Genomic DNA, 18213 nt, shown 5'->3' with positions numbered 1-18213 from the left:
AGCAAAGGGGTACACAAATCTTTATTATAGGATGGGGGGAGTTTGGTTCAGACCACGTGGGGCCAGCCGGCAATGGCCGTCCCCACTACCTGACCAGGGGGGAGAGCAGGGGGCGAGATCTCGGAGAGGGAGAGCTGAGAGCCCAGAGGGGGAGGGGTGAGGGGGCTTTTTATTGGGCGACAACCAGGGGTGACGTGTAGGGCCAGGATTGGTTGAAGGGGGCACTGCTAGGATTTCGTTGGGCGTAGTAAAACCTGGGGGCGGAGACTGCATCAGAATAACTCCTCAGCAACACCAGACCTTTTTTTTTCCTTTACTAGAGTATTGCTCAGTTCTGGCTTATAGTGGTACAGGGGATTGAACCTGGGACTTTGGAGCCTCTGACATGAGAGTCTCTTTGCATAACCATGATGCTATCTACCCCTACCCATTTATCTTTCTCTATCGCCCCCTCCCCTCTCAATTTCTTTCTGTCCTATCAAATAAAATATTTTAAAAAGTGAAAATAAGGGGGAGTTGGGTTAGCGCAGCAGGTTAAGTGCGTGTGGCGCAAAGTGCAAGGACCGGCCTAAGGATCCCAGTTTAAGCCCCTGGCTCCCCACCTGCAGAGGAGTCGCTTCACAGGTGGTGAAGCAGGTCTGCAGGTGTCTATTTTTCTCTCCCCCTCTCTGTCTTCCCCTCCTCTCTCCATTTCTCTCTGTCCTATCCAACAACATCAATAACAATAACTACAACAACAATGAAAAGCAACAAGGGCAACAAAAAAGGGAAAATAAATATTTTTTAAAAAATGAAAATAAGGACTATTAGGAGCAAGGATTCATAGTGCCAGCACCAACCCCCATCAATAGCCCTAGTTGCATAAAATAAATAAATAAATAAGCCATTTACAATAGCTTAAAACAGTAAAATATTTAGGGATTATTTTAGCCAGAGATGTAAAAGATCTGTATACTGAAAACTGTAATGTATGATTAAAAAATTAAGAAGACACAAATAAATGAAAGGATAAAGAATTAATAATATGGAGTCTGGGAGGTGGCACACTTGATTAAGTACACATAACACCAAGCGCAAGGACCCGGGCTTGAGCCCCGGGTCCCTACCTGCAAGGCATACACTTCATGAGCAAGTGTCTTTCTCTTTTCCTCTCTATCTTCCCTCCTTTCAATTTCTCTCTGTCCTGTCAAATAAAAATAGAAGGGAAAAAATGCTAAAAATGGCTGCCAGTGGACTCATTGTGCAAGTATCAAGCCCCAGTGATAATCCAGATGGCAAAAAAAGGATAATTAGTTAATTAATTAATAATGTTACAATATCCACAATGCAAAAAGTAATTTACAGACTCGGTAAAGTCCCTATCAAAATTGATATTTGAATCATTGATAATTGATAATCATTGATAATTAAATCATAAGTAACTCCAAAAACCAAAGCAATTTAAAGGAAGAATAAGGTTAAAAGAATCCCATTTCCTGATTTATCAGTAGAAACAAAAGATAGAGCTGAGAAGTAAACCTTTGTTTGTGTTGTCAGTTACTCTTGAACAAAGACACCAAGAATACACAATAATAAGTAAAAGATAATCTCTCTTCCAAAAATAGTACCAGGAAAACTGGATATCAACCAACAAAACAATGAAACTGGCCCCATATCTCATATCCTAAATAAAAATCAGCTTAACATGGATTAAAGACTTGAGCATTAAGACTGAGGATGGTAAAATCCTGTATTGTGCAATTGAAATTTTCTTACTCTTTCTCACATACAAAAAGGCAAATAAATTTAAAAAAAAGGTAATGAATGTATTAATATGTGGGAGTCCTTTCACAATGTATAAGTATGTCAGAGTGGTCTGGGAGGTGGCGGAGTGGTAAAGCTTTGGACTCTCAAGCATGAGGTCCTGAGTTTGATTCCTGGCATCACATGTGCCAGAGTGATGTCTGTTTCTTTCTCTCTCCTCCTATCTTTCTCATAAATAAATAAAATCTTTAAAAAAAAAAACTATGTCAGATCATCTTGTACACCTTTAATATATTATAATTTTATTTGTCAGCTGTAGTGTAATTAAACAAAAAAAATTCCTATATACAGACAAGACAGCCATTCAGCTGTCAAAATAAAAAGAGTCAACATTCCCACTGCTGCCTGCAACCCTAATATTTCCTGGGCCCAGGAACTTAGCCTTGCTTTTGTTCTGATATAGCAAATTCTGTGCCCCAGCCCACCCCATGATCCCTGCAGGGAGCCCTTCCCTGAGCGCTGTAGCTAATCAGTGCACGCGCGCACGCGCGCGCACACACACACTCTCTCTCTCTCTCTCTCTCTCTCTCTCTCTACTGTCTGATATCTTCCCTCGTGCTTTACTATGAACATTTCAGGACACCTTCCTCCACATGTGCCAGCATATATTGGGTTACCGGAAAAGTCATGACACATTTTTGCATAGAAAAACATAGGAAAAAATACAATATATCATGAACAATAATTCAGTATTTGCTCATGTTTTTCTCTGGTTGAAGTACAATTTAAATTTTTTTGCATTCTTACCTATTTATTTATTTTGGCTAGAGACAGAAATCAAGAGGGAAGGGAGAGATAGAGGAGGGAAGAAGAGAGACACCTGCAGCACTGCTTCTCCACTTTGTGAAGCTTCCCCCTTGCAGGTAGGGATGGGAGATGGGGAGCTTGAACCTGGGTCCTTTCATGTTGCAGTGTGTGCACCCTACCAGGTGTGCCACTGTCCACCACCACCCCAGTACAATTTACAAACAATGAAATCTCATGTCTTTTTTTTTTTTTTTTTTGCCTCCAGGGTTATTGCTGGGGCTCCGTGCCTGAACCACGAATCCACTACTCCTGGAGGTTATTTTTCCCATTTTGTTGCCCTTGTGCTTGTTGTAGTTGTTATTGTTGCCATAGCTGCTGTTGTTGCTGGATAGGACAGAGAGAAATGGAGAAAGGAGGGGAAGACAGAGAGGAGGAGAGAAAGATAAGACACCTGCAGACCTGCTTCACCACTTGTGAAGCGACCTCCTGCAGGTGGGGAGCCAAGGTCTCCAACCGGGATCCTCACGCGGGCCCCTGCGCTCTGCGCACCATGTGCGCTTACCTGCTGCCCTACCGCGCGACTCCCGAAATCTCAGGTCTTAAATGTACATTCACTGAGTTATAATAAATGCATGCATTAAGTGCAACTCAAACCCTTCTCACAATGCACAACATTTTGTCACCCCCAGGTTTTTTCACTCCCTTACCGTAAGCCAGCGCTGAGTGGTGCTCTGGTGTCTCTGTCTCTGTCTCTCTCTCAACAAGATAAATAAAATATGTATTTTAAATTTTTTATTATCTTTATTTTTATTGGCTAGAGACAGCCAGAAATTGAAAGGAATGGAGAGACTGAAATCTGTAGCCCTGCTTCATCACTTGTGAAGCTTTCTCTCTGTAGGTAGGGACTGGGGGCTCAAATTCAAGTCCTTGAGCACTATAACATGTGCGCTCAACCAAGCACACCATCACCCAGCTCCTAAATAAAATAGTTTTAAAAGAAAGAGAAAATAGCTTTAAAAAAAAAAAAGCTGTGGTGACAAAGGTGAGTTGGAAAGAGGCACGCGGCATAAGTCATGACTGCTCGCCCTATCCCTAGTTCAGCATGTTCTCCAGGAGACGCTGACCACATCTCAGCAACTGGTAAACTGTGCTTTCCATTATTTCTTAGAGAGTTGGTGTGTTCTTGGTTACACCTCAGTGGGACAAAAATGTAAAAGAAAGTCATCTTGTGTTTCCCCGTCATCATCACCCTTCCTTGTAGTAGATCCTATTTGATGAAACTCAAGATAGCTCACCTGGGAGGAAGGTGTCTGTGTGAACCCAGCACACTGGGGGACTCTTTAGTGCTGTGGTGTCTTTCATCTCTGTCTGTAAAGACCGATTCTGAGCAGTGAAGCCCTGGCAACAAGAAAAAAAGAATGGGAAGGAAAAGAAACGGAGAAAGGACATTCATTGAGTCAGGTCTCATTAACAAACATTAAGCTTCCTAAAGAGGTAAGGGGGAAACCAGTCTGAAGACCCAGGATCTCAACAACAGGGCTGTGTAGAGGGCGGAGAGAGGGACACTGAGCTCCCAGGTGAGCGGAGTCCACGTCAGCCCCTATTCCTGGGGTAGGAGGGTCTGCCTGGAGTGCCTTCCTTGATCCTGATAGCTGCTTTTGCTTCTTCTCTTGAGGCGATCCCAGAGACAGGCAGAACTGGGACAGCCATTAAAATAGCGCATCAGCATCTGAGGGAGATTGGGGAGAGAACTGGGGCAACGTGCAGAGCACATGTCCCACCAGAGAAATCAGGTCTTAAAGGAGAAGCTTGCCATTTTGGAAAATGAGAAAATCCTTTATTTATATTACAAGGTCAGTGTAAAGAATTGGGAGTGTGGTTATAACTTGAGCTGATTGGCCTGTCCTTCTCAGTGTCAAGGGGGGGTAAAGTGTGAAGGTCCCAGTCATGTTATCCCAGAAAGATGTTGGATGCTCACATTGTTTTGTTCACAGTCCTGGAGGCACTATTTTCTTCACCCACCAGTAGATTTAGCCTGCCATTGAGAGTGTCCCTTTGACCCCATGGTAATAGGGATCAAGTCCTGCATTCCATCCTAAGTGTAGGCTTGTCTTCTCTGGGGAATCTTGATCTAGCTGAGAATTCTTCCACTTTAGCAAGAATTTGTTGAAAGACAGGAAACGGGGTCGGGCAATAGCGCAGCAGGTTAAGCGCACGTGGCCCAAAGCGAAAGGACCTGTGTAAGGATCCCGGTTCGAGCCCCCAGCTCTCCACCTGCAGGGGAGTCGCTTCACAGGCAGTGAAGCAGGTCTGCAGGTATCTCTCTGTCCTATCCAACAACGAATGACATCAACAAGAATCATAACCACAGCAAGGCTGCAACAACAAGGGCAACAAAGTGGGGGGGGGGGGGGGGGGGAGAAAGACAGGAAACAGCTGGGTTCCCCTCTCAGCACAGCCTTGAACTGATCTGACAACAAGAGGAAGGAAGGAAATAAAGTTTCCATTTCTCTGTCAGTCTTGAGTAGGGTGAAGGGATGGTGCAGAAGCATTTGCTTGGAAAACTCCATTCAGCACAGAATCAGGCAATTGTAGACAACTTCTCTGTGTTAGCACTCATTCCTCCTTTTGAGAAGTTAGTAGAAAAGGAATAGGAGGAGTCGGGCAATAGTGCAGCGGGTTAAGCGCCTAAGGATCCCTATTCAAGCCCCTGGCTCCCCACCCGCAGGGGAGTTGCTTCACAAGTGGTGCAGCAGGTCTGTATGTGTCTTATCTTTCTGTCCCCCTCTGTCTTCCCCTCCTCTCTCCATTTCTCTCTGTCCTAACAATGACGACATCAATAACAACAATAATAATGACTACAAAAACAATAAAAAACAACAAGGGCAACAAAAGGGAAAATAAATATAAAAAAAAGAGAAAAGGTCTAGGGGGCCCTGGCAGTAGCACACCTGGTTGAGCACACGTTACCATGCACAAGGTCCTGGTTTGTTCCCCACTTGCAGGGAGAAGCTTCACAAGCAGTGCTGCAGGTTTCTCCCTGTCTCCCTGTCTCTTTTAACCCGGTAGCACACCGGGTTAAGCGCACATAGTTAAAAAGCTCAAGGACCTGCTCAAGGAGCCCATTCAAGACTCCGATCCCCACCTCACAAACGGTGAAGCAGTTCTATAGGTGTCCATCTTTCTCTCTCTCTTTCTTTCTTTCTTTCTTTCTTTCTTTCTTTCTTTTCTTTTCTTTTTAAAGATTTTACTTATTTATGCAAAAGATAGGAGGAGAGAGAAAGAAACAGACATCACTCTGGCACATGTGCTGCCGGGGATCGAACTCAGGACCTCATGCTTGAGAGTCCAAAGCTTTACCACTGCGCCACCTCCCAGACCACTCTTTCTCCCTTTCTATCTCCCCTGTCAATTTCTCTCTGTCTCTGTCCAATTACTTAATTAAAAAAAAAAAAAGACTAGAAACCCAGTAAATTTCCTACTTCTGCCTGTGTGGTGGGAACAGACAATGACTTAGGGAACCATGCTGAGCAGATAGCCCATTGCCTCCCTTCAGTCTGTCAGTGACAAAAAGCTAAATTAAATATACAATACATGCAAGATACTGTCTATAAGAAGAAATTAGGCAAGTAGTTGAGGGTAAAGCTACTGGGTGTACTTACTCTCTGCTCACATGACTGGCAGTTTGGCCTCAAGTGCAGTGAGGGGGTTTCCTAAAGCCTCCACCTGTAGCTTTCTTATAAAGGAAAATAATCATCTCACACACACTTCCTGTGTGCTGAGGAAGGTCTCTTGCAAAAATTATTAAGTCATTTTGCTTGAATGATTTTTATAGGCTAGTAGCTTGTCTTTGTGGAGTTGATTTTAATTTAGTTAGTTTGTTTTTTTAAATATGTTTAAAGATTTATTTATTTTCCCTTTTGTTGCCCTTGTTTTTTTATTGTTGTAGTTATCATTGTTATTATTGATGACATTGTTGTTGGATAGGACAGAGAGAAATGGAGAGAGAAGGGGAAGACAGAGAGGGGAAGAGAAAACACCCATAGACCTGCTTCACCGCTTGGGAAGCAACTCCCCTGCAGGTGGGTAGCCGGAGGCTCGAACCAGGATCCTTACGGTGGTCCTTGCGCTTTGCACCATGTGCGCTTAACCTGCTGCACTACCCCGAAACTTCCTGGTTCTTTTTTTTTTCTTCCCAAAATGAAATCAGCATTCCCTAAATGTTCTTCTGACCTGCAGATAACTCATAAAAAACAGTATTACTATTCCTTAGGATTGTCTGGTGCTGAATTATGTGAAAAGACTAAGCCTATAGAGTGGTAGATACATCTTGATCATTGGTTGGCATTGCAGGAAAAGAAGTAGGGGTTAGCTTTTCATATTTTCCTATCCCTTTTGCTTTTTGCCCTTTATTTTCTATTTAAACAGTAATTTGCAAGCTCAGCATTTTACCACCAGTGCTTAGACTCTGTGCCAAATGGAAAGTAGGATTCTGTCCTTCCATATTAATAGAATTACCCAGGAAAATTGACCATTTGTCTCATTATAGAGGATTCCTTGTAAACTGGGTACTTTAGGAGAAATTGTGGGGGCAATGTGGGTGGTTTGAAGTTAGTATTTAGTGCTGTCTGTATCTATGTAGCATTTGATGTTCCTTTTGCTAGGTAAGATCAGTTGCACAGCCCAGCAAGCAAGATGTTGCCTGTGTGCTTTCACTTCCCAAGTGCTGTGTGCCATCCCAGAGTCTGTCTGGCTGCCTTACCCATGGCAGGTGGCTTACCTTGATGTCTTCTTCTTCTGCCCCCAGCTCCCCACCTGCAGGGGGTTTGCATCACAAGCAGTAAAGCAGGTCTGCAGGTGTCTTATCTTTCTTTCTCCCTCTCTATCTCCACCTCCTCCCTCAATTTCTCTCTGTCCTATCCAGTAAAATGGGGAAAATGGCCACCAGGAGCAGTATAGTCCCAGCGATAACCCTGGAGGTAAAATAAGTAAATAAATGAATAATAAATAAATAAATAAATAAATAAATAAATAAATAAATAAATAAATAAATGTATTCAGAAAGGAAAGAGCAGGATCTGGGAAAAAAGGAGTTTCCATGCTCTAGCCAGCCATTCATCTCTCACCACCTCCACATGTTCACTTCAGGGTAATTCTCTGGACTGAGCCCTATAGAATTTTTACAGAGATGTAATTGATTAGTGATAGGACTCTATCTTTAGCTGTCTCTGCTCCCTGGACATGGAGAATGAAACTGAAAGTCCTACTACTCTTATCTGTCCCCCTAGCAACCAGCCTCCATTCTTAGTTTACCTAGGAGCTCTCCAGAGGTTACCTATTTCACAAAAACTGGTATTGTTGTGGTCCGGGAGGTGGCGCAGTGGCTAAGGCATTAGGCTCTCAATCATGAGGTCTTGAGTTCAGTCCCCAGCAGCACATGTACCAGAGTGATGTCTGGTTCTTTCTCTCTCTCTCTCTCTCTCTCTCTCTCTCTCTCTCTCTCTCCTATCTTTCTCATGAATAAATAAATAAAAATCTTTAAAAAAAAAACTGGTATTGTTGAAAGGGGCTTGATACTCCTTAACTTTATTTTCCCTACTGTGGCTTCTAGCTTGTTTAATTCTGTTCAGTTGTTGGAAAAGTCATGATGGCGGGGGCTGGGGAAATAGCACAATGGTTATACAAGACTGTCATGCCTGAGGCTCTGAGGTCTGAGGTTTAGTCCCCAGTGCCACCATAAGCCAGGGCTGAGCAGTGCTCTGGTATCTCTCTCTCTCATATATATGTGGGGGGGGGAGGGGCAAGGGAGAGAGATTGATTTAGTTTATTATAATGAGAAAGAGTAGATATGGGAAGGGCAGGCAAGACTAGAACACTGCTCAGTTCTGGCTTATGGCGGGGCTGGGGATTGAACCTGGTGCCTCAGAGCCTCATGCTTGAAAGGCTTTTGCATAACCATTATGCTGTCTCCCCACCCCTTATCTTTCTCTCTCATTAAAATAAAATAAATAAATATTAGGAAGAAAGAAGGAAGGAAAGAAAGAAGAGTCATGATGGTGGTCTGGAAGATGGTGCAGTAACTATAGCATTGTACTCTCAAGCATGAGATCCTAAGTTCACTCCTCAGCAGCACATGTACCAGAGTGGTGTCTGGCTCTTTCTCTCTCTCTCATATCTTTCTCACTAATAAATAAATAAAATCTTTAAAAGAGAGAGAGAGAGAGAAGAAAAAAGTCATGACATATTTTTCTGTTTTTCATTACAAAAATGTGTCATGACTTTTCCAAAAACCCAGTACCACTCCTGTCAGATTCTTTCTCTGGGTCAGGCGGTAACACAGTGGGTTAAGTGTGAGGGCCGGCGTAAGGATCCTGGTTCAAGCCCCAGATCCCCACCTTCAGGGGAGTACGTTCCACAGGCGGTGAAGCAGGTCTTTCTCTCCCCCTCTCTGTCTTCCCCTCCTCTCCCCATTTCTCTCTGTCCTATCCAACAATGAAGGTATCAACAATAACAATAATAACCACAATGAGGCTACAACAACAAGGGCAACAAAAGGGGAAAAAATGGCCTCCAGGAGCGGTGGACTCATGGTGCAGGCACTGAGTGAGCCCAAGCAATAACCCTGTAGGCAAAAAAAAAAAAAAAAAGTGAGAGACAAGATAGGCAGAGAGACCAAGAGAGAAAAAAAGGAGATACCATAGCATTATTCTATCATTCATGAAGCTTCCCCTTTGCATGGTACTCCCGTATCGTAGCCAGACGTTAAGACCAGGTGTGTACATTACAAGGTGAACTGTCTCCTGGCCCCATACTCCTCTTACCTTTTGTGCTGTGGAGCTGTTTCAGAACAATAGACCAAATATAGCAAAAGATGCTTCCATCCTCTTTGTGCTTAGGAAATGTCAAATGTTTTAGGAGTTCTGTCCCAGAAGTGAGAGGAAGACCAAATACATATATCTTATTATAAGTCATAGTATCACAGCCAGGGGAGGTAACTCAAGTGAGTAGAATACAGGAATTGTGTGCATTAGGTTCCAGGTTTCATCCCCAGACCCACATATGCCAGGACAGAGCTCTATTTATCACATCACAATATCATATCTGTGTTCATCTTTTTTTTCCCCCTTTGGAGGGAGAAGGTCATTGCTGGGGCTTTACCACTACAGACCTACTCTTTCAAATAGAAAAAGGGGAAAATATTATAGCCCATAGCTTCCTCCAGTGCCGTGTAGTCTGGGCTTGAAACTTAGTTGCAGTGGCTGGACAGTAGCATACCTGATAGAATACACATGTTACCATCAAAGGATATGGTTTAGGCTTCTTGTTCCCATGCTGCAAGGAGAAGCTTCAGGAGTGGTGAAGCAGTGCTGCAGGTGTCTCCCTCCCTATCTTTCCCTTATCTCTCAATTTCTGTCTTTACCAAAAATAGAAAGAAAAAATAATATCTACCAGGAGCAGTAGGTACATAGTACAGGTACCAAACCCAAGTAATAACCCTGGTGGTAATAAAATAAAATAAGATAGGAGAACCATGGTAGCACCATGGAAATCTCTAATTATACCATCTCCTCCTGTGTCTCTATCTGGAATAGAAAGAATGAAAAAGTTGGCTCAGAAACAATAGAATCTGCATATGGGAGCAATTATATCACAACATACTGAATTATAAATATTGAAAAGCAAAAAGAAAGGAAGGAAGAGAAGAGAAAGAAAAAGGGAGAGAGGGAGTGAGAGAGGGAGAGAAAGAGGCCCAATTTTGGTCCCAGCGGGCCCTTACACACACACACACACACACACACACACACACACACACACACACACACACACGCGTTTGAACAACTCATTCTGCACAACTACTGGACTGACTGGTCTAAATCTGTGAGTTTCAACTATTTTTTAGGACATAAATATCCAGTGACAGTCCCTTGTGGACCTTGTTGGGTGGCCTCTTCCTAGCACCTTTGGCTGTAACTTGACTCCCCTCTCACACTCAAGGAATTACATTGGAATGTAGGGACTGAATGATGCTATTATAGCAGTAACCATGAATCTGTTCTCTGTTACCAGAAGAGCCACTAATGTGCAAGGCTTTTTATTAGTAACAAATCATTTTAACCCTTCCCAGTGATTGTTCTAGACCTGCGGTTAGACAAGGCTTACCTCCATTCCAGCCTGCCTGCAGACAGGGCTCAAAACACATTGGAAGTAGAAGCACCCTGAAGACACTTAGTGTTACAGCACCTTAAGCTTTTAATCTAAATTAAAAATGAAAAATTTCTTAAGAAAATCAAACAGTCTCCCTATGATTGGTCATCATATAGAGTGGTACTTAACATATATATGTATGTATTAGTTTATTTTCAAGGCACAGGCATGAGGCTGATCAAAGAGTATAGAGAGACTTAGATTAGATGTGAAGATATCCTCATTCAATAAGATTCAAATTCATCACTCATGTGTGAGATTGGGTCTGCTGGGCTTTGTGCTGGATTAATAAGGAGTCAGCCAGGCATATCTGAGATCCGTTTGGCCAGAGAACTGAGGGTAATTCATACACACATACACTCTCCTTTTCTTTTTATACACTCTCATTTTTCTTTTTTTTCTTCTAGTTTTGTTACTAATGAATTTGAAAACACCCAGAGATGAGGAAATGCAACCTTTTCTTGCAGTAAAGATAGCATAATTGTTATGCAAAAAAAAAAATTGTGTCTGAGGCTCAGTTCCCCAGACCACCATATGCCAGAGCTTTGCAGAGCTCTGGTATAAATAAATAAATAAATAAATAAATAAATAAATAAAATCTAACCTTTTCTCAGGTTGGCCAAAGTCTGCAGGCCAAGATCTATTTAATCATTTACTTATTTATCTGCATGAGAGAGAGAAAGAACCAGAGCATCACTCTGGTATGTGAAATGCGAAGGATCCACTTAAAAATTTTAAAGAACTTTCTTTTTTAATTAATTGAATAGAGACAGATTGAAAGGTAAGGAAGAGATATAGGTAGAGGTAAGAGAGAGAGATATAGGTAGGTAGGTAGACAGACTGACTGACTGACTGACCAACCAACCTGCAGTACTGCTTCACTGCTTGTGAAGCTTCCCACCCCGCAGATGGACCGGGAGCTTGAATCTGTGTCCTTGTATATAATATGTGCACTCAGCTGGGTGTGCCACTGGCCCCTGGACCTCATGCTTTTAAGTCAGGGGTTCTAGCCATTGCACCACCTCCCAGACCACTCATTGTCATTTCCAAAACTAAAGAGACTGTTTATCCAAAAATGCTTACTTCGAAACTAAAGATCTTTGAGAAAAGGGGTTGAAGAAATGTGAATTGTGCCAAAGTCCAAAGTCGACTCTGTCTATTCTCAGCCAAACTTTGAATTTTTCTCTCTGGTCTTGTAGTTTGAGGCTTTTAAAGTTATTATTATTATTTTTATTTATTGGATAAAGACAGCCAGAAATCAAGAGGGAGAGGGGTGACAGAGTGGGAGAGAGACACCCTTAGCCCTGCTTCACCACTCATAAAGCTTTCCCCCGCAGGTGGGGACCAGGGGCTTGAACCTGGGTCCTTGCACACTGTAATACATGCGCTCAACCAGGTGTGCTACCACCCGGCCCTTGGAGAAGGCATTGAGCTAAATACTTTTGCCCTCCATGAGATATAAGAGCTTGCTTCCTGTCTCAGCACCACCAGCTGTCAGAATGGAGGACTTCACAGGCAGAATGAATGAGGCCTCAGGAGGGACCTTAAGGAAAGCATAAGCTCCTCCTCTTTCCTCTGGCAGCTAACAACCAACAAGAACCTTCATCTCTTATCTGTTTCATAATAATTGTTGCTGACAGACACTACTCAGTGATATAGCATGGAACATTTGGACTAAAAATTAGCAAGAAAGTTAAATCTTCACAGCAGTATTTATTTATATGTACTGACCAAAGGTATCTAGCCTGAGTAGGTCAGAATTATGGTCACAAAATGGGTGAAAGTATGATGTGTAAAATTTGATGTACACAGTGGTCCGGGAGGTGGTGCAGTGGTAAAGCTTTGGACTCTCAAGCATGAGGTCCTGAGTTCGATCCCTGGCAGCACATGTGCCAGAGTGATGTCTGTTTCTTTCTCTCTCCTCCTATCTTTCTCATAAATAAATAAATAAAATCTTTTTTTAAAAAAAAAAAAGGACACTGGGATCAATGGAACAGAATTGAAAGCCCAGAAATAGCCTCACACATATATAATGATCTAATATATCACAAAGTGGCCAAAACCATCCAGTGGGGGAGTAGGGGGCCTCTTCAACAATGGTGCAGGAACAATTGGACAGATACATGTAGAAAAAAAAGTTTAATGTAGACAGATAAGTAACTTTAAGTGTCATATCTTTTTGGTAGAGTTTACATGAAAAGTAATTCATTTAGAAATCAGTGAGAAGGGGAGGGAAGTAGACAGCTAGCGTTAGAACATCGGACTTGGGAGTTGGGCGGTAGCACAGCAGGTTAAGCTCAGGTGGCACAAAGCGCAAGGACCAGCATAAGGATCCCGGTTCGAGCTCCCAGCTCCCCACCTGCAGGGGAGTCGCTTCACAGGCAGTGAAGCAGGTTTGCAGGTGTCTATCTTTCTCTCCCCCTCTCTATCTTCCCCTCCTCTCTCCATTTCTCTCTGTCCTATCCAACAACAACAGCAATAACAACAACAATGATAAACAACAAGGGCAACAAAAGGGGGAAAAAATAGCCTCCAGGAGCAGTGAACTCGTAGTGCAGTCACCGAGCTCCAGCAATAACCCTGGGGGCAATAATAATAATAATAATAAATAAATATGGAAGAAATCAGAAATAGCTTATTATGTTTATGAAAAATAGCTTAGGGAGTTGGGCAGTAGTGCAGTGGGTTTAGTGCATATGGCTCAAAGTTCAAGGACCAGCATAAGGATTCTGGTTCGAGTCCCCAGCTCCCCACCTGCAGGGGAGTTGCTTCACAAGTGGTGAAGCAGGTCTGCAGGTGTCTTATCTTTCTCTCCCCTCTCTGTCTTCCCCTCCTCTCCATTTCTCTCTGTCCTATCCAACAATGATGACATCAGTAACAACAACAATAATAGCTACAACAAAAAAACAACAAGGGCAACAAAAAGGGAAAGTAAATATTAAAAAAAGAAAGAAAAATAGCTTATAGGGCTGGTGAAATAGCTCACTCGGATAAGGTGCTGCTTTTCCATGTTCACAGCCCAGGCTCAAGCCCAGCCTCCACTCATTGAAGGAAGCTTCAGTGTTGTAGTCTCCTTCACTTTTTTTCTCTCTGCCTCTATCTAATAATAAAATAAATAAATGTAAAGTCACTTATAAAAAATAGATAAAGGGACTAGATTTTCATAGTGGAGTTCAATTCAGAAGATTCTCAGGCCCAACTTCTAATCCTGATAAAATTTTGATGAAACTCCTCCAGTGTGTGAGCTGTCCAAGCTTCCTTGGGAATTACAAGGACAGGGTCACAGCATCCTCTGTTTACTTGGCCTTGTAAAACAGCTGCTACTCTTGGTGGCACATGTTGTATTTAGGCATCCTCTGAAGTCAAACTATAATTCACGCAGGATTGCTGCTCTAATAACTAAGAAAGAGAAAACTTTCTCTGGTAGACTGTTTTTAGAGAAGACTTAATGATGCCTCCCACCACAGAGGTCCTTTTGCAATGTGATTTTTTTTTTTTTTTTTTTTTTACTTACCCAGAGGACAGCTGTCTTCAGCACAGGGAGGCAGAGATAAAGGGGTCAGGGCTGGAGATGCCACCTGGTTATGAATGGGTGAGAGCTGAGGTGTCAGTGACTAAGGAATCCAACCAAGTGGTGTGAGGGCTATGGAGTGGAAGGGTGTTAAACAAATTATTCAGTTACCTTGATCTGAGGTCTGCCTATCTTTGCTGCCCTTTATACTTCTTTGGGGAAAATGCTAAAGTAAAAGTCTCAAATCAGCTGTCAGTGACTTCTGGTACACTTTAATGAGGACTATATGATGGATAATACTTTAAAAAAAAAAAAAGGGAAGGAGGACACTGGCAAAAACTTTGCATGATTTAATGAAGAAAAGGTCTGGTAAAGGGCAAGGATTTATCCAGTTGTATTTCTCTCTCTCTCTCTCTCTCTCTCTTTCCACTGCTCAGCTCTAGCTTATGGTGATGTGGGGGATTGAACCTGGGACCTTGTAGCCTCAGGCATGAGAGTCTGCATAACCATTATGCTATCTCCCCACCCTTCCAATTGTATTTCTCCACATGGCTCTGACATGGCCAAAGTTATGCATTTTTTAATAGAAGTCCTCTTGTATTCTTGCATCTACTTGATTTGGAGAAAATATTTCACCCCTATTTTCCTTTCTTTCAGGTTTCAAGTGCCCCATTTGCTCCAAGTCTGTGGCTTCTGATGAGATGGAAATGCACTTTATAATGTGTCTGAGCAAACCTCGCCTCTCCTACAATGGTAAGTCTTGGCTCTGCAGCATGTGCACCCACATTCTGGCAGGAATGCTGAGCAGTCTAAGTATCCAGGAAGCCTTGCTGGCCCAGTTGGAAAAGAGGAGAAAGTGGGGTAAGTCAGAAGGCCCTGGGGTCAGGCCCTCAGCACCAGGAAATCTTAGGTTGCTCTTCTTAGTTAGTTAGTTAGTTAGTTAGTTAGTTAGTTAGTAATAGGAGAAGAAAGAGAAAGAATCAGACATCACTCTGGTACATGTGCTGCTGGGGATCGAACTCAGGACCTCACGCTTGAGAATCCAATGCTTTATCCACAGCGCCACCTCCCTGAGCACTTGGGTTGCTCCCCTCTCTTCTGTTTCCTAATTTCTTCTAGCTCAGATTGGGAGACAGAGAAATGCCTTCACCCATTCACACTCCCTAACAGCAGAAGAGGGCCCTGAGGGAAGAGGGAGTCTGTGTTTTACATGGAGTGCATAAGCCCTGACTTTCACCACAGAATAAGTGCAGTGCATGGATACCTGTGGGAGTCAGAAGTGTTACAGGCTAAGCAATGGTGCACGTGGTTGAGTGTACACATTACCATGCATAAGGACCCGGGTTCAAGCCCCTGGCCCCCACCTGCAGGGGGTCTTCATGAACAGTGAAGCAGTGCTGCAGGTAAATGTCTCTCCCTCTCTACTTTCCCTTCTCTTTCAACTCTTGTCTCCACTAAAAAACAAACAAACAAGAAAACTCACTTGGCTACACTGCCTCTCCAAAACCATGCTGCTTCCTACCTTGGAGACTGCTTCAGACATAGTCAGCTAATGCAGAAGAAAGTATTGACCAGGTTAGTCTGTGCAGCCCACATCACCCTAGCTTGGCCCTCTGTATGCAAAATGAGTGTCAGCGTCTGCCTGGTATGCTGTGGCTAGGTCTCAAAGCCCAACTAATTTGGGTGCAAAGCCAGCCTCTACTTACTGTGACAGGTCACTTGGTATAGCCGAACTTTGGTTTTCTGGCTGTCAATACCTGGTTCATAGGATTGTTGCTTGAATAAAAATATTTCACATAAAACCCTTCAACACAGAGCCCAGGACAAAGTCAGAACTTAGGAAGTCACAGCTGCCGTTGATAGGGATATTCACCACAAAAGAAAGTTGCTAGACCATCTAGGGGTTTCTTTTTATAATTTTCCAGAGTGGACTGACTTCTTAAAGCTGTTTACCATGGGCTGCTGTAGTTAATAGTTTTATGTACTTAGTGTGTCCTTGGACTACACTTATCTAAGGACTGTGTCTTCAACGAGAAGGAACACTGGATCTGAGTGTGTGTGCAGAGGGGGGTTAGGGGAAGTCAATCCTGGCACTGGGTCACCAGCTAGGATTATGGCAGAAGGAAAGGAGTTCTATGATTTATTACAGTCTGAAGATTAGAACAGAGGTGAACCTGACCAGTGGGCCCCATCCTTTTGATGAAAGCTTCCTGAATGGAAACAGACCTGTCCTTGGGATCTTGTTACTTCACCCTGGTGTGCTCTTTCTTTCAGGGGAAGCCTTATCACTCCAGATTGTTCCTGCTAAACTAATCTGTAATAATTGACCTACACTAACCTCTTGAAAACACATCCTACCATTCCCTTAACCCTTTTGTGCTCCGTCAGCCAAAAGATTCTGGATACAGGTGGTCAGACTAGCCACCAACTTGTCTCAGCTACACTCAGCCTAACAAACTTTGCTCAGGATAGGTGAGCAGCCAGCTGCAAGGCAATCTTTGGCCCTGTCTCACACCCAGCATTTCCTCCCCCTTTGTATGCTACTTGGTGTTCAGAAGCCTTCTTCTCAGAGACTGACGACTCTCATGTATGTCTGTTGACATGTGCACTCTGGGATTCCCATCAGGCTGCTCAGTGTTGGGTTCTTTGATGATGTTCTAGCCCCTCTCAGCTCTATTCCTTGTCTCTGCCTGGGGCCATTGAGTGAGAGAAGTTTCTTCCTGTGGCTCACAACCCTCCTCTTACACGACCTCAGAAATTGTATTCACTTACTCTCCACATAAGCATTGCCTGTATTTTCTGTCCCCTGGGTTTCTGGAGAAAGTATTCTGCAGACATTCCCTCTGCTGTCATAAAACACAAAGCAGCCTCAGAGTGGGCTCATCCTGAGAAGACCATGCTCTCATCAGGAAACACTTTATGAGAGCAGCTGCAGGGGACAGAGTGCTCATGGGGCCACCTGAACACTGTTGTGAAAGGTGGTTGCTGCCCAGAACACACTGCCCCTGCCTTAGCAGTGACTGCCAGCACTGCCTGTAGGCCTCCTCCAAAGGAGAGGGTCCTCCTTCCCTCTCACCTTTACCCTCATAAACAGAGCAAGTTTGGCAGCACAGCCTGAGCACAGGTCACCCACAGAAGTACATTCCAAGTCAGAGTCCTGGTGGAGGAAGAGGATTAGCCCAAGGCATAATAATAGGTGTCCTTTGTTCCCATTTTCAATCTCCTCAACTAACTAAAAAGTCTAACTAAAAAGTTACAAAAGTCTGAAAGAGAGACAGAGAAAGAAGAGAGAGAGAAAGAGAGAGAGAGAGAGGTTGAGGAAAAAGAAACTAGAAGCTTTAAACTCAGGATCCCTTTTGCAAAGCTTGTCATTTATGACCAAGTGCTAAGATAAAGGCATGCTGTATCAGTGGAATTTGTCTTCAGGTGAGGAAAGTACTTCATAAACATGGTTTGGCCCCTCTGTGCACACTATTGATGATCAAAGGAAGCCATTATGGTTATGCTGTTCACATTTAGCTTCTAGACCCTATGTATACTATCTGGGGTTTGCATATGGAGCAGAAGTCTCTGGAGCAAATGTGGTCTGGGACTATTATAGTAAAATAATAACACCAGTAAGTTCTACCCCCCCCCTTTTCCTCTCTCTCTTTCTATCCAGGATTTTGGTCTTGCCATTGTGTTTGATTTCCTCATCACCTGAACCTCCCTAGTTTTCTGTGTCTTTGCTATTAAAAAAGAAAGAGGTCCAGCAAGATAGCTCATCTGGGAGCATGCCTGCTTTGCCATGTGCATTGCCCAAGTTCAAGACCAAACCTCACTGCACTGGGAAGAAATTTTGGTGCTATGATCACCCACCCCCACCCCCTGTCCAGAACAGTGAAGCCCCAGTGACACAAAAAAGAAGAAAGAAAAAGAAACTATGAAGGAACTTAAATAGTCCATTA

The 18213-nt window shown here is 43.3% G+C and overlaps 1 protein-coding gene across 1 annotated transcript in view; it reads left to right on the top strand.

Annotated features, from left to right (window-relative positions):
• The first annotated feature begins 4322 nt into the window (after nucleotides 1–4322).
• ZNRF1 (zinc and ring finger 1) overlaps nucleotides 4323–18213 on the top strand; it is a 30140-nt gene continuing 16249 nt past the window's right edge. The window contains exons 1-3 of the mRNA XM_060186370.1: nucleotides 4323–4403; nucleotides 7839–7902; nucleotides 14891–15019. Of these exons, the coding sequence (XP_060042353.1) occupies nucleotides 4323–4403; nucleotides 7839–7902; nucleotides 14891–15019 (274 nt within the window). The remainder of the gene's footprint in view (nucleotides 4404–7838; nucleotides 7903–14890; nucleotides 15020–18213) is intronic.

This window comes from Erinaceus europaeus, chromosome 2 (genome assembly GCF_950295315.1).
Source record: "Erinaceus europaeus chromosome 2, mEriEur2.1, whole genome shotgun sequence".
Classification (NCBI taxonomy): Eukaryota; Metazoa; Chordata; class Mammalia; order Eulipotyphla; family Erinaceidae; genus Erinaceus; species Erinaceus europaeus.
Note: the sequence above shows the minus strand (reverse complement) of the source record. Positions and strands in the feature narration are given on the sequence as shown.